The 16,700-nt window shown below is 28.1% G+C and overlaps 1 protein-coding gene across 1 annotated transcript in view; it reads right to left on the reverse strand.

Annotated features, from left to right (window-relative positions):
- The window catches only part of Wnt2 (Wnt oncogene analog 2), a 239,736-nt gene that overhangs the window by 54,090 nt on the left and 168,946 nt on the right, over nucleotides 1–16,700 (reverse strand). The window contains exon 2 of the mRNA XM_075360585.1: nucleotides 13,296–13,522. Within this exon, the coding sequence (XP_075216700.1) occupies nucleotides 13,296–13,522 (227 nt within the window). The remainder of the gene's footprint in view (nucleotides 1–13,295; nucleotides 13,523–16,700) is intronic.

Below are 16,700 nucleotides of genomic sequence, written 5' to 3' on the forward strand. Positions count from 1 at the left end.
TCAACATATGCAACCTAACTAGGTTAGAAAATTACTAAATCATCATCTGTTTGTCTAAATTAATTGCTGCAACTCATTACTTGATCGAGTTAGAACTTGAAAAAAGTTTAATTATCTAATATTATTTGAGAATATGTACCTAGTAAAAAAAAGACCGTTAACCATAATATCTTAATAAATTAGACTATAACATAAATTAGACATAGCATACTAGCATTTATCTAACATTATCTACCACTTATTAATGTTTTTAAGAATTATTTCGTTTTTTAAGATAATTTTTAATGGATAATTGATAAAGGAAGGACATTAAAATATTGTAGTATTTTATGCCCATTTCTTGTTACATTTTGGAGCAGTATCAAAAAATGTTATTTTTATATATTTTTTGTACTTTTTTGAACAAGGGCAAATATTTTTTCAAAATTTTAACTATCAAACACAACTAAAACGTCGTTTTTATGCGGACAGAGAAAATATTATGGAGGATTACACGTAAAACTGTAACATGCTGAAAAAATAACGAATAAAACTAAATTTGTGAAATTAATATCCGTAATCTAAATTTTAACTGTGTAACAGAAATAGTAAAAATAGGTCAAACTTAGAAAATTTATGTAATAAATTAAGATAAGCTTAAAAAATACTTTTATTTAAAGAAAAATTGGTTAATTAAGTAAAGTTGGTTTCAGGATACTTTATGGTTTATTTATGGACACTACTTTACTTTATGGACACTTTAATGGTTTGTTTTATTATTATGTAAGCTAATAAAAACTTTTTCCCGATTTATTAATCTTTTAACGATAAATATGTTATAAATTTTAAAAAAAAAGTCACTAAAAAACTAAATTCATATTTGACTTTAAGTTTGCTTGCAACTGTTGTGTATTATTTATTTTGGAGGTTCCTTAAGGACCTTCTTACCACGTGCTTTTGTCAGGAAACATACTTATGGCTTCACAGGAGAGCCGATTGTAATTATAATTGTTATTGAGAAAAAAAACTAAGAAACTAAGTGCTAAAAATATTTTTTATTTCTGTTGTACCCCAACGAAAAATTTCAGTTTCTTGATGGTTTTTTCTATACTTCGGTAAACTTTCAACTTTGTAGGAAAATGTTATTTTCTACTTTTTTAATCCGGATACCCAGAATGGATAAATTAGAAAATATATAGGTATAATCGAAATAATACTCTTATTATTATTAAAGGACAGTAAGAAATTCAAACAATCAAATAAAAATAGGCGCCGAAAAAAAAAACATTTTTCTGAGCCCAACCGATTACGTAACTTTTTATTTTGAAATGTTTAGAAATTATAAATTGATTTATCAACTTAAATTAACTAAAAAAAAATATTTTTTATTAATAAGATTACCGCTAGTTCCATAAATATTTTAATTGTTGTCCTTACTAACCAATTAAATATTATGAAAAGTCGAGTAGGTTAAGTATTTAAGAAATGGACGAAGCGATTTTCATAAAGTTCACATGAAAATTTAGCCTATTTAGTTTTTACTTTTTTTAAGCATTTTTACACCATATTTGAGAGGATTTTAAAGTAGTCAGATAAATAATTAATTTTTTAAGCTCTGATTCAGAAGATTTAACCGATAATAATTCAGATTTATTTATTAATTTTTTTTCAAATATTGAAACATTATTCGACGCATCGTATTAAATTAACCTAATCTCAAATAACTATTTATAAAAATGTGGTATCTTCCTAACTACAATTTGTAAAAAGTATAGTACACCAGTACTGACTTTATAAATTCAGTATTAGGAATTAGGTATTAATGTAAAGTTGATGTGATGAACAGATTGTTTTATTAAAATAATTTATTATTATTAATATTACGCGTGAAAGTGGGAAAAGAGAGCGAGCCGTTGATACGTTCCTTTGAGCAACAACTTTTAGATCCGTAAGGAATCTATTTAATTTTATACTCCAAGGGGCAGAAAATCAAATAAAACTGCACTTAATATTTTATCCGTTTGTTGGTTAATTTTATAAGAACGATCAACTAATTATATTATCAAATTCCCCGAGTTCATTGACTAAGAACCGATTAGCGAGTTAAATTTTTATTAAAAAAATTAAAAATAAAACAAAAATCACTAAATTCCTAGAGCTAATAAATCATTAAAAAAATGTTTTCAGACGACAAAGCCTCCTATTTGAAAATTCGGGCAAACGTTGCTCTTATGAAAACTATTTTTTTACTTTCTTGTAGGAAGTAAAGAAAGTATTGTGATCGCGAAAAATTTCGGTTTTCAGATTTCAACGTGAATATCTATTTTGACCATCCCTGAATCCATTTTGAATAGTTTCGGCGTAACGTCTGTACGTATGTATCTCGCATAACTAAAAACGATTACCCGAAGGATGTTGAAATTTTGGATTTAGGACTGTTGTTACGTCTAGTTGTGCACCACCCCTTTTGATTGCAATCGGCTGGACCAAAAGTGTCTAAAAAAGACCAAAATCCCAAAAAATTGGATTTTGGACTTTCTCTTAACTGTAGTAATAAGCCATAATTGAAAGCTTTTCAACAATATATGATAAGTTGTACTTATTTTTATTGGTTACAGAGTTATAGCCAAATAAAATTTTAATTAATGAAATTTTGGATCTTACAAGCGGAAGGCACGTCAGTTCGAGTCAGACTTTATCTTCCTTTTTTTACCTTTTTATTTTTGCATTTAAATATATAGATTTATTAATAATTATTAACCTCTTATTGTAAAAAGGTTTTACCATAAACAATAATTCAATAATTACAATAAAAAAAAATATATATATGAAAAAATATCAGAAGTTATTAATGAAATAAAATTATAGTGCTTTTCATTTAAAAAAAAAAATCGTATATGTAATTTAATTGGCGTACAAGGAAGTCATGTGGTGTCCACATCAGATTTTTTTCTTCAGATTTTAATTCTTGAATTTCTTTACTAAAAACTTATCCGTTGTCAGTTAATTATAGAGGGAATCCAAAGAAACGCCATAGAAACAAAAGGTTTCTAGGAAATTTATCTCAAATTAGATTTTACTCATTTTAGTCCGTTAAAATGTTTTGTTTAAAAGCATACTATGTGTGTAACTCACAAAAAAAGGCTTTCACCAAGTAAGGGTCACAGATAAGATTTAAAAAAAAATGTTCCCCTATAAAACTTTTTATCGAAATTTACTTTTTTTAATTTTTGTTTCTTGGAATATTTTTCCAACATATCTTACTATGTTGTCCTGAATAAATAAAATTAAAAAAAAAGTTTACCAGAAGTTTATCCGATAACTTCCACTTTGGAATTAAAAAACATTTCTATGAAGTTGTAGCAAAGTTTATGTGGTTTTTTGCATTAAGTTTTCAGGTAAAGTGAATCTTAAGAAATTAAAGTATAAAAAAAAAAAAAACACGTATGAAACATGTATATAAAAATTCAATTGGTCTTAAATATAGTCATCATGCATAGAATTGGATAGTTACTATGAATAAAAATTTAATGTCGGGCCTAAAGAAAAGTTTGTCCTGTATGTTTCCTTAATATCAAACACCTGTAAAGCGTTTGATATAATAAAGCTGCTTACTTCAATATCAGGGAACTAAAAAGTGATATAACTTCGTTGTGAACAAGCAAACTTGAAAAAAATAATTAGCTTACAATTCACTTTAAACTTTTCATTTTGACTGGGTAGTATGCTGTATTCATTCCTAATTCGTTATCGTTCTAAACTAGGATAACTATCTCACCAGCTGAGTCTTCATTTAAGTTTTTTATTTTTTTATTTTTTAATGTCAAAAAATTGAAAAGAAAATATTTCTTTCTTACAACAAATTAATCAAAACTTTTCACGTGTTTATACCGGCTTTTTTTATTTATATTTTTATTTAGGGTAATATCATTAGAATTATAACCCCTTTACTATTAAAAATTATTTCTTAACTTAAAAGTTAAAGAGAAATCTTTAGATGTATCATTACGCTGTTTAAAAATCCTACAGCATTACTGTAATGCATCTGAACCTTTAATAGCATTAATTTAGGTTGACTTTCCACTTCATGTTACTAAAATTTTCTTCTTTGCCGACAAATTAAATCATTAAAAACAACATTCTTGGTTCTGGCTGTTCAGTTTTTTGTTTTTAATTTTATTAGTTTCTCCATTATTTTTTACTTTTCCGGCTATATCTCTATTGCTGCTGCAGCAACATAACAATAAAGAAAAATGTAGGGATCAACCGAAATTTTCTGTTATGGGGTTTTTGCAAGCATACACATTTCAAGACCTAATCTTAGTTCAAAAATGATTAAAAAAAATTATAGATATATTCGGAAGATGTATGTATGTTCATACATCCGTGTGTTGTTTAACAAGATCATCGGACAGCTTCAAAATAAATTATTTCATAATGACTTAAAAAATGTCTAGTGGAGCATTGCCAGCATTAAATTTTGGACAAAAATGGAGGGGTAGTTTTCATAATCTTAATTTTTTTGTATATTTTTAGTAGAAACTGGAGTTTAGTACGAAGAAAGAACTTACTAAGTTATTTAAAATTCCAATGTTTTAAGCCAATCGGAGTTAAGATTGGGTGATATTCAACATTATTTCTAATCAGGTTTTGCTTCAAATCTCGAAAACCGGTTGACCAAAATAATTGAAATCTGGCAAAATATTTGAGTATATATATATATATATATATATATATATCACAACTTTGGTCTGATTTTCGAATCTATCGGACAAGGGAGCATCACAGACCCTCATTCTGTTGTTTGATTTTTTAAGTAAACTAATCTTTATTAACCTTGTTGATAATGTTGCATCAAATTGGGCATACCTATTAAAGTAGTTATTATAATATAAACTTTCAGGCCGCCAAAATCAAGGAGGCTGAATCGTATCCAAATTTACAATATTAATTTTTTTAGTTTAAATTTTCAAGATTAAAGATTCAACTTTATCTAGTACAATGCAGATAATATAAAAAGAGCGGTCCTAAGGGATCCGATTTTTAGTCTTAAGAATTAAAAATTTGTTAAAAATTATTTTAATTTCTGATACTTTATTTCTTTTTCAAGTTGTGGCTGCTTATTAAAAAGTTAGTTTATTAAAAAGGTTTTAAGAGGTAGCTGTCGAGTAAGAGGGTCAAATGGTACTTAATTTTTTTTTTATGTAATTATACTCGAAATACATTGTATTTTCATCATTTTTGATGATTAAAACCTTATTTGATTAAGTGGATCAACTGCACCACTAAACTTTTTATAAAGAATTTTGTTTTTTCTTAATTGTACTTTTAATACGGCATAATACTTAAGACAAAAACGTCATTTGATTAACGGGCTCATATAAGATACAATTTTGTTACTTTTACTGAACATTTTAATTATTTTCTCATTTGCACCCTAAATATTGTATAATTAAGTCAATATTTAAAACCCTAATGGCGTATTTGAAATAAAAACCTAAAAAGGGCAATGCCGAGAAAGTTAATCCTTTGCCGGTTTTTATGTTATAAAGTTATAACTTTTTTATATTTGCTGGCTTTTTTGTATTATTATAAAACTACTTTCGCGGCATTAAAAAAAATTGAATTAGTTTTTGTCGAAGTTGTTACTTAATTTTTACCGAACTAGTTTATTAATTTTTGTTAAGAAAAGAAAATTTAATTTCTATTTAATTAATGTAAAAAAGTAATAAATAAATATATACAGAAGCATGATTTTTATAAAATTAAAATAGAATTTATAAAATAAAATAAGGACGATTTAAAAAAATTAAATAGATGAATAATAAATAGAGCAATTGACTACATTATTGCAGTAAGTAAACTCAGAGATAGTAGTGTATTATACTCGCATCTGTGTGGTAACTGGTTTTTCATAATAATGTGACAAGTGAAATGTTTTTTTTCAAAAGCCGTACAACTAATTCGCTTCCCTCTCAGTCCTTCATCCAATAGAGAATTATTAAAGCAGCAATCGTCAAGGTATAGTCGAGCACTGTAGATAAAATTCATAATCTCTATACTTTGCTGTAAATGATTTATGAAAAGTTGTTTACAGATTGCTTAATTATAAAACTAAGTACGCGTTATAAACCATATAAATAATAAATTACGTTCAGTTAATTAAGTAATGAGATCTTTATAATGTATTCTACATTATTTTCACTCGGTTCAAATAGGTATAAATAGTATCAAACTAAATACTTGGATAATTTAACCTCACCAAACTAACTCTTAACATCTGAAATAACTGACAAAATAATGAGCTGTTTCATAACCGAGAGAAATTAAACGCAACTTTTAAAGAAAGGTAGTTAAAATTAAATTATAATGTGATAGATAACTTGGGCGATACATGGCATTAATTATTACCCTGCAATTAAAATAGACTAATGCAACAAAATGTCACTAATAGTTTATCATCTGTTTATTCAGACAACTTGTTTGTTCACGTTTACTGATTTTATCACATGAGAAAGTATGAACTTCTTCGAGTACAGGCGCTTAATAGCAGTGTTTATTTTACTGACATTAACAACACTAAACGGTACTTGGCACAATTTATTTACTTTTAGCTTTATGAATACAATCTAATATCTTTAAAGGAATATAAATTAATTCTGTAATTCTGAATTACAGTAATTTTGTAGTTCTGAATTACTTCAGTATTATAACTAATGACATAAATTTATAAAAATAAACCTTTTTCCGTTTGATAAATAAATAGATAGTTTCAGCTACACTTAAAAAAATTATCATATTTTTTCACAATGTAAGGTAGATTTTTTTTCTATAACAATCAACGACATTTTAAAAGAAAACTTTACCATTAAATATAATTCGGAAAACGTCATCGTACACGTAGAATTAAAAAAAAAAATGCCTATTATTTGCTAATTTAACTTTATTTTTAATATAAATTAATGTTTTGTTAAAATACAGAATAACAAAATAAACTGTTCATTAATAGTTTTATGTTAGTCTTGAATGTTACCTCCAACCTATTTCATGCACGCATACGCACACGAACATGGTAGCGTGTAAACAATGCCAAAAGAAAAACATACAAATTATTAGATGTTAACATGTAAATAATTTAGCCATTTGTTAGCTTTTCTTGCACATACAAGTATATTTTATGCGGTTATCTAATTCAGATTTGCAAATATTGCTTTACGGTATAGAGTATCTGAAAGAAGAATTTTTTAATATCTTTGCTTTTATATACTTTTCCCAGTAATCATCAATAATGTTATTCCCTAACACCGAACTACGATCCAGGTTCATTATTTATTTTTTTTTGATTTCCTTCTTTTCTATTTAAAAAATATATATATTACATTATCTTTAAACAAAAAGTAAACATTATTCTGTTGCTTTATATTATCTAACGCAGTCTTACTTATGCCTGTAAAACATGTAAGGTATTGGAAGAAACACTAATCAAAGTTACTTTCTTTGAGAGTAATTGTGTTCAATTTACAGCCTTTTCTGAGGTTTCTATGATAGAGCTGAACATCTTCTGCATCTAGGCGGGCTTGGCATGGCGATTTAAGATAATAAATCACAAAATTCATTCAAAATCACAGAGTAACGTTATACTTTCGGAACATACATATCAATTAGTAACAGTGAAAGAATTAAAAATTTCGGGATATTAACAATAGAATATTGTGATTTATTAAATTAATTCCAAATGATTGAATTTTTTTTATTAGAGTTTTTCTATTTCTAATTTGTATCATCCAAAACTAATTACCTATAAATTAAGATACAGTCATTGAATCAAATTCCACTTTTTTTCAGAATAATCTCACAGTAATGAAATAATTAAGAGATTTAAAAAAATAAGATAAGAGAAGAAAAAAATATTTAGAAGAAATGCTAAGGCTTAGAATTTAAAAAACTATACCACGGTTTCACTGGAAAAAGGCATATCAATTATATGCTATGGTATTCAACTATATACCGATACAGTGCATTTGCACAGCGTATATACGGTTTTACATTGTGACGAAATTTCCTTAAGATCGATAAACCGATCAATCTTCGTAGTTTTTATCATTTAGTTTTACCTCAGTGGAGGTCTGGTTAAACAATTTATAATTATATATAAACGAGCCATAAACTACTGTAATATATACATTCTTAGATGGATCTTTAATTTCTAGAGACAAAACGATTACTGTTGTGAAATATATTTAATCTGACCAACTCAAAGTCGTTAATCAGTAGTGCTCCACCCATCTAAGATAAAACGTCGCGATATGGGATTGTGTAAGGAATAGGTGCCCAATAACCGGAAGGCCCTTGAGCTTTCCTCTGGGTGGGATATTTATTTCATATTACAAACTTCCGAGAAAATTCCACTCTTTCTCATTAACATTCACTGTTTTTTATGTCTTAATCGCATCTCTTATTTTCAGTTCTGCAAGTGTAGGTCTATTCCTGCAAGAATTTCCATGCTGAGCATACTGGAAGCTGTAGAAAGAGTTCCCGTAGGAATAATCAGTTGGGGGTATCTTATGAACCGACTTGAGAATTCTTTTCCTGGACAGGAAAAGAAAAATACAAATACAAAATATTCGTATTATGTACGTTTTTATTTCTCTACTCTTAATATTTTTTTGTAATATTATTTTCTGCACAGGGATGCCTCACTTAAAATTTACATTCCAGAAATAATCTGTGTCAGAAATGCGTAGTGATTTATAAAGTTATTGAATAAAATACTACCTATGATATTTTTAATAGATCATTGATTTACTGAATAAAACTGGAACTATTGCATGAGAATATGGTATAAACATTTATTATTGTTAAAAAAGTACCATTTCTTAACGGATTTGGACCCATAATCTTAAGAGTGAAGATACAGTCATCAATATTTAATCACGTCATTAATTTAAGTTTTTCACTTAACAGTTTACATTAATTTAATAAAAGAAGTAATTAATATTTTTACGGCACAATAACATTTAAGAACCAAATATTCTATTTTGGTAAACGCATTAAAAGGAAAATATTAATATGTTGGGAGAAAGAGGAATTTTATTGTTTTATAGAACTTTCATCAAGGACTGCCATGTTTTGAATACAGTGACCTGTGACTTCTGGGACCAAGGTGGTTACAGACTTTAAGCGAACATACTTCTCAGTGTATTTGTAAAAGTTGTTCGTATAGTATAGGCAAGCGTATATGTTCTTGTAGTGTGGGAGCAGTAGCAAAAATTATATCATTCTTTCTTTACTTTATGAGAATGTATTACTAGTTTTATGTACAAAAAAAGGATGAATAGAATTTGAAAGATAACCGTTTAAAATATGCGATGTAAAGTAAAACTACCTATGCTCACGTATTATTTATTCCTTTTTTAATTCTAAAATATATTTTTATTGGTATTCTACACACAAAACGATCGGTTACGACATTAACTTGAACCCTGACAAGCCATAAAAATTTCAATAGCTCTAGAAAGGAAAGCCAATATACGGTCTTTAATAATGGTTGATCTGTCAGAACGATCTGTTATATTTTAAAACGGTGTAGAAGTGTTAATGTCTTACCTTACCCTTCCTTTATTTTAACAACTATCACAGTTCAGATTTTAGTTGTATACTTAACTTAATCTGTGGGTGGAAGCTATGTAGGAGTCACTGGAATAGCTCTACTACGAGTATATAGTTAGTTGTACTGCTACCTACTACAGTATATAGGCTGAATCTTCGCCTGTATCTTAACTAATCATTAAAAAAAAAGAAGGAAACCTAACATTAACACCACTAATCTTCTGTTTCAAATAGAGGCAACTTGTAAATTCAAATTATTTAAATACAATATAATTATTAGTATTGTAAGAGGGGAAAAAATAAATGAAAACATAACACGGTTCTCATCCATAAAATGGAGTAGCTTTAAAAAACGAACATTAACTAGAAATGTTAATGAAAAAATTGAAAGCCTTGTAAATCATCTACAGTTGTACTCACTCCTCAGAACACTAAGAAGCAATCTATATCTTCGAAGTTTACCACACACCTGAGTGTTCCAGACTGATTAAGAGTAATATAGACATATAGGTAAAACGTTTTTGAAATATTAAAAGTGACATTGTATGTAATACAAGTTACTCTTTTAGTTTAAAAATAATTTTTAAGAAATAGTCGGAAATAAATATAGTTCCAAGAATTATTTCAAACCACAGCCAGTAATTTTTGTTGTAATTTTTTTTTTAAATTGTTGTAATTACTCCAAACATTTTAATAAATTGCCTTTAAAAAAAAACCGCAGGTTCCTTAATAAATTTTCATCAATTTATCAAAGGTTTTTATGGCAGTCCAAATAATGACTTAAAGAACTAATATACAAATAAGAATAAGAATTAGCCTATTTTAATTAATTACTACTAGCCATTTTACCATAATATCAGAGTTTGTACAATTAGGTAGGTGGAAGTTTAATTTTAGTTTAAATTGAAGTTTATCTAGGGGTATATTACGAAGATAACTTTTGCAAGAAAAACCCAAGGAACATTTATTTTAGTGAGTTTCATCTTCGTCATAGAGAATCAGAAATTTCAACAAATTACGGAGGAGAGCGAGAAAATCCATTATCTAGAATATAATAATTGAGTATTGGACAGACCGTAAATTGTCTTTTAAACAGGATTAAGTTGAGTAAAAACCGAAACTAATGTAAGAAACGGCATTATATATAAACGGACGGGTTCATCATGAAGATTACGTCGGTAGTACTTTGACGACTTTAACAATTTTTTTTTCTGCAGAATAATACACAGCACCAGCGTTGAAAGTGTCTGAGCACATAAAGTTATAGACATGGCTCTGAACGAATTCATCAGAATAATTACAGTGTATTTGAAACTGGCACCAATCCAGAAATTTAACCTTTAAATGGCATAACACTTCCAGCTTCTAACTCGGCCAAGTAATCAAGGAATTAGTGGAGAGGAGAAAACTAATGATAGATGATAAACATGAATTATAGATTTATTCGAAAACTGGAATCAAAACTATTCCTAGTTTTGTTTAGAGAATAGTACTACTAAAAATTGATTAGAAAAAGTCTCTGTTGATTAGAAAAGAAATAGTTCTAATGAACATAATAACAAAAATAGAACATTCGAGCAACCAAACCCCAGAGCAATTGCTCTTTTCTCTCATATGGAAGGAGCTTTCATGTAAGAAGATGTATTTTTAAGAATCAACAAAGCGTTAAAAGCTGCTGAACTCTAGAAGTGGAAAATATGAATAATATTTTTCCTGATATGAAAAGTAAAGTCACCAAAAATTATTCTATCAAGAAACTTGACCTCCATAGCTGTATAACGAAATTTACAATGATATAATTATCAAGTTACATCCCAGGTCTTTGATTAATTGTTTGAATTTATATTACGATGTACATTTTTAGTTCTTATTAAATCCTCTATGCGAAGAGAGTAAAACTTTTCAGTAGTTTTTGACCATCAAATAACAATCTAATTAAATTCAAGGTTCTGGTTTTATCAAACGATTTGTACTATTATATTTTACCAACAAATTTTATAAAATAATAATTAGATTAATGATAATTGAAATGTTTTACCCAAAATCTAAGTTTTAAATTTTTAGTTTAAATATAGTTTTACAAAGTAAAAATCCAAAAACCTTCTTCCATAATCATCAGTTATATAATATTTATTTCGTATGTATGTTTGTGAGGTATCTCAACCGTAACAGTTGTTGACGGTCCGGCAAGAGACAACAGTTATTCCTAAAAATTATACTCACACTCTCAGAAATAACAGGCACATTATACCAAGTTAATTAATGAAGCGGATTCCTGTACCTTCTTTACTGAGTTGAATGAACTTTTGGACATCTGCATGCCAAGCTCACAAAAATGCAGGTTATATTCATGCCGTTATAATTGACACCTTCACTATATTCACAACAGGGATTAGCTGTATTATAAATTGTATTATTTGTAGAGAAAGCAACTCTGAGTAGAATATCTTGTACCTCTAACAATTTATAAAGAAAATAGTGTAACGTACAATTTGTCCCCACTTGTAGGAAATGTTTGGTACTTGTCTGTTTTCTCGACATATCGCCTTATTACTCGATATACAAGCCTATTTTTTTTTTAATCTCATTTCATTTCGTTTAAGTATGACATATAGTAAATGATAATATATTATCATACAATTTAGTAAAGCTTTATGCATTCATTTGTATAACAAATTTGATTATTTTGGAGTCATTAACTTCTGAAGTTTCTTCACTTTTAAGGTTATATAATTAGGAATATCAGAATACAAGATCTGTCTACAGCAGATAAAAAACAACCGTTGCAATACTCTTAGAATGAGAATATTTACCAAACATTTGCAAATGTTAAAATTAAGCAGTTTATGAAATTCTACTTGTTAGTAGAAATTTCGGAATTGGAACGTAAAATCATGTACACATACAGAAAAATTTACACGGATTGGCAAATACCCACAAGGATTACCGATATCTCTAAGGTAATATAATTTTTCTTACGTTCCAGAATTTGTTCGTTATTTATAATTTCAGTGCATTATAAAACATTCCCTGATTCAACTGAACCGCAATATTAGTATTTTCATACTTATCCAAAAACTTTTGTTTTTATTGAATCAAGTTCTAAAATAAAGTGCTTTAAAGAGAAATAAAAAAAAAAAATTAAAGCAGTTTCAAAAGCAAGATATCTGCAAAGCTGATTTTGAAAGTAATTGACAGAACTTTGGAAAAAAACAGTTACTTAAATAAATCAGAAAAAGTAAAAATATACGTATATGTGTTGGTGGAAGTAAATTGAACAGGTAAATGGATTGCTACTACAATCTTATCATAAAATTATCATAAAAGAAGAGAATGAGAAACATTGAGGTAGCAGATGTGTGTATTTAATTAAGAATCTGAATTAAATTACAAGATGTATTTAATGAAACTCTTATTCGTATTTTTCATTTATTTAGAATACTGAATTTCTTAAAATAATTTATCGATAAACAACGTCACTAGATTTTTAAAATTTATTATTATTCTTTTTTAATCTTTAATTTATCATCCTTTACGTTAAACTTTAATGTAAGTGATTTAAAATGTCATTTCATCTCAGTAAGACTGTTAATTTTACATTTTACAACATCAAACTGTTATAATTTAATTTTATGCATTATAATACTATAAAATGAATAGATTATCGCTTAAAATTGTAATAATATATACACTACATATATACATACCGACCAGTATGACGTGTCCAAAAGAGTTCCCTTTGCCAAGGGCAGAACAGTTCCATCGGTGAGACTTAAATTGTGCTTGACATTCCAACCTTCCAAGCCGGACGCCATCCCCAAGGGCGACCATTGCATCGGGAGCTGCCCTGCACATTTCGCGCTGGCGTGGAGTCAATCCTGGAATTCGATTGCAAATGACACCTGCTCCCAATGCAACAACACTTGACATAACCCTGAAATCAAATCAATCCTCTATTATTATCTAACTATACATAATTATATATATATTTCCTTGCATTCCCATCGCGGCTTCGCCCACGTTATATGATCACTTGCGTTTCCCGTCGCGGTTATGAGATGTTTAGTAAGGGCTCGCATCATTCGCTCTTCCCGTATATCTAGGGGGCTCAGCCACCTGGACCCTTATGTCCATTAAACTCATGCTTACGGGAATAATGATAAGAAATAGAAATTAAGCATGTTCAGTTGATAAAAATGATCAGTGTATCGTAATTTCTTCAAGGCAACAGGTTGGTCAGTACAGGATCCGCTAATTGGTTTTTAGATTTCCTATCGTGGATTTGCTCGCGGATATATAATCAGCATTACAAACATAAATTACAATCACAATGTTACCAATTATCATAAAGATTGATTCTTTTAAGGGTATCATAAAACGGCAAAAATGTAAAACCCAATTTATGTTTTTACCCGTTAAAATATTAAAATTCACAAAACCCAAAAAGAGTTTTTAGATATTTGTGTGGAGATAATTTACTATCGTTAGAAGTTTTTTTACCTTTCTTCACCCTTTTCAAGGTTGAATTTCAAAACATCTAGAAATCTACATAAATCTAGGTTTTTAGATATTCACTTAAAGATTACCCCCACCAAAAATCAAATTGATATCTTTATTTGTTAACGATAAATTCCAAAAATAATAAATTTCAATATTACTCACTCCATTTTAACCCTTAAACTCAATTTCAAAAATCATTTCTTAGTGTGCACTTACACCGTAAGAAAAACTTGTATACAAATTTTTATCAGTTAATCTTCAGTAGTTTTTGCTGAGTGTTGATTTTGAATCACTCATGATGTTTTATAAATATAATAGCGTTCCCCCGTCGTTGCTTCACCCGCAATATTTTTTTTAACAGCAAATTTATTTATTTATAAACAAAAATTATTTAACCAAGAATATTGTTTTTAGATTTTCATTCAATAAAAATTCTTTTATTAAGAATGTAGACCATAGAGACTATTAAAAAATTGTATGAAGTATATATATTTTTATTTATCCAAGAGGCCCCTTGGACCACGCTGTGTTCATTAAACCCACTCTTTTGAGAATAGAAATTATAAAAAAAAATTAAAGCCTGTTCAATTTATTAAAAATGTCAGTGTATTGTAATTTCTTCAGAGCAACAGTTTGTTCAGTACAAGACCCGAAATTTTGAATGATCTAAGAATCTGGGTTTCGAAACAGTCGTCCTCCATTTTAAAATTATTAGTCATTACTGGTTACCCGTACTTCGTACATGTAACCGTTTGTTAGCGTTACCCGAAAAACACCACTAGGAGGTGACCGTACTTCGTTTATCATTTTTTTTTAATTCATTTTTTAATCTTTTTATCTTATGTTTTTAGTCAAGTAATCGAAGGCAGGTGGAGCCAGTCGCATCTCACATACAGTAACAGTAGCAAGGCCTGTGTTGGTTGAGCCACCGCCTTACACCGTCGCACCCCTAAAAAAATCATTAATTCATAAAAATCCGAAAATGGTTTACAGATATTTATCTGTAGAGTATTTGTAAATAGTGAATATCTCGTTTAGCATTGTCGGAAATGGGGAAAATTTGCAACCATTTTTCAAATTTGTTTACCTTTCTTCACCCCTTTTATGGACGAGTTTTAAAAAATTTAGAACTTTATTTTTAGATATTTACATGAAAATTACACACAATAAAAATCAAGTTGATATCTTCATTTGTTACAGAGAAGCTAAAAAAAATAGCAGTGTTTAAAAAAACGTCAAAATCCATTTTAATCCTTTAAACTCGGAATTTCAACAAAAAAAAACTTTTTGAGTGTACAGTCACACCTTAAGAACATGTAAACAAATTTCCATCAATTTATCTTCAGTAGTTTTTGCTGGGCTTTGATTATCAATCTATCAGTCAGGATATGTACTTTTTTATATATATAAAATTATACACATACAAATATATTTTACACATATAAAATATATGTACAAAATCTATGTTTTTATAAGTCTGTGTATATATTTATTAACAGATTTACACTCAGTCTTATGATAAACCCATATTATAATACGGATAAGTTTGATTTGTTAAAAGTCTTGTAATTATTGTAAAAAAAACTACACATATAACTGGAAATCAATTTGAAAAATTCTCAGATTATTATTGAAATTTACATTATTTAACTAATTTACTGTTACTTTTTTTATATTCCTTTCTATTTAACATAGATGCACCCACACGTCTACAAGATGCAATCAAAAAATAAGGGTAGAGATAATTCAATTTAAACCAATGTCATCATGAAACATTCATCACTTTCCCAATAATTGAAGTAAATATTTACTCTCCTATCCCAAAATTAATTTTGAGTAAACATTTTATTTATCTTAATATAAATATATAATTATAATTAATTCTTGAACTAAATTCGTTGATAGTAATGATACGCAGAATAATATACATAATTTTAAAGCATATAACTAGTACGTATTAATTTCACCAAGACGAACTTCCCCAGGGCTACAATGTGTGTGCTAAATTATACAAGAATAAGCATAGATTTAGAAATTGTTCACTATTCTAATCTCTGCATCACCTTGATCCCCTAAATAAAAAATAAACTCAATTTTTTAAACACATTTTCTTTTTTCTTATTTACCTGATCAATAATCGGAATCGAATATCAAGAAATTCTTAGACCTCACCCACTTTTAACTGATCTGATATATATTAAATTTCAAACAACCCAGCTACTTTGCAAGCCTTTGTAAAAACCTACTATAATGCCTCTTCATGAACTCGTAAACACCTTCAAAAGTATCACCGTACCAAAATTAACATTTATAGTTCATCTGCTACTTATTGCTGATAATCGCATTTTGATTATTTTTACTTTCACACGCTTATTCATAAAATTTTTATGGTGAAGTTAGATCGATTAAAATACAACAAAACTATAAACAGTCAGTAATCTATTAAAAAGGGAATGAGTCAGAACTGTTTTTCTCTGGGTCTCACATAATTAGAGATGTAAAGATTAGCCGACATCCTTGTTAGTACAGCATACTGGTGTTAGATCTTAAATTGCATGTTACTAATTTTAAAAGATTTTAAGTTGAAATCTAAATCAAAATTTTCGATAAAA

This window comes from Lycorma delicatula, chromosome 3, assembly GCF_047948215.1.
Source record: "Lycorma delicatula isolate Av1 chromosome 3, ASM4794821v1, whole genome shotgun sequence".
Lineage (NCBI taxonomy): Eukaryota > Metazoa > Arthropoda > Insecta > Hemiptera > Fulgoridae > Lycorma > Lycorma delicatula.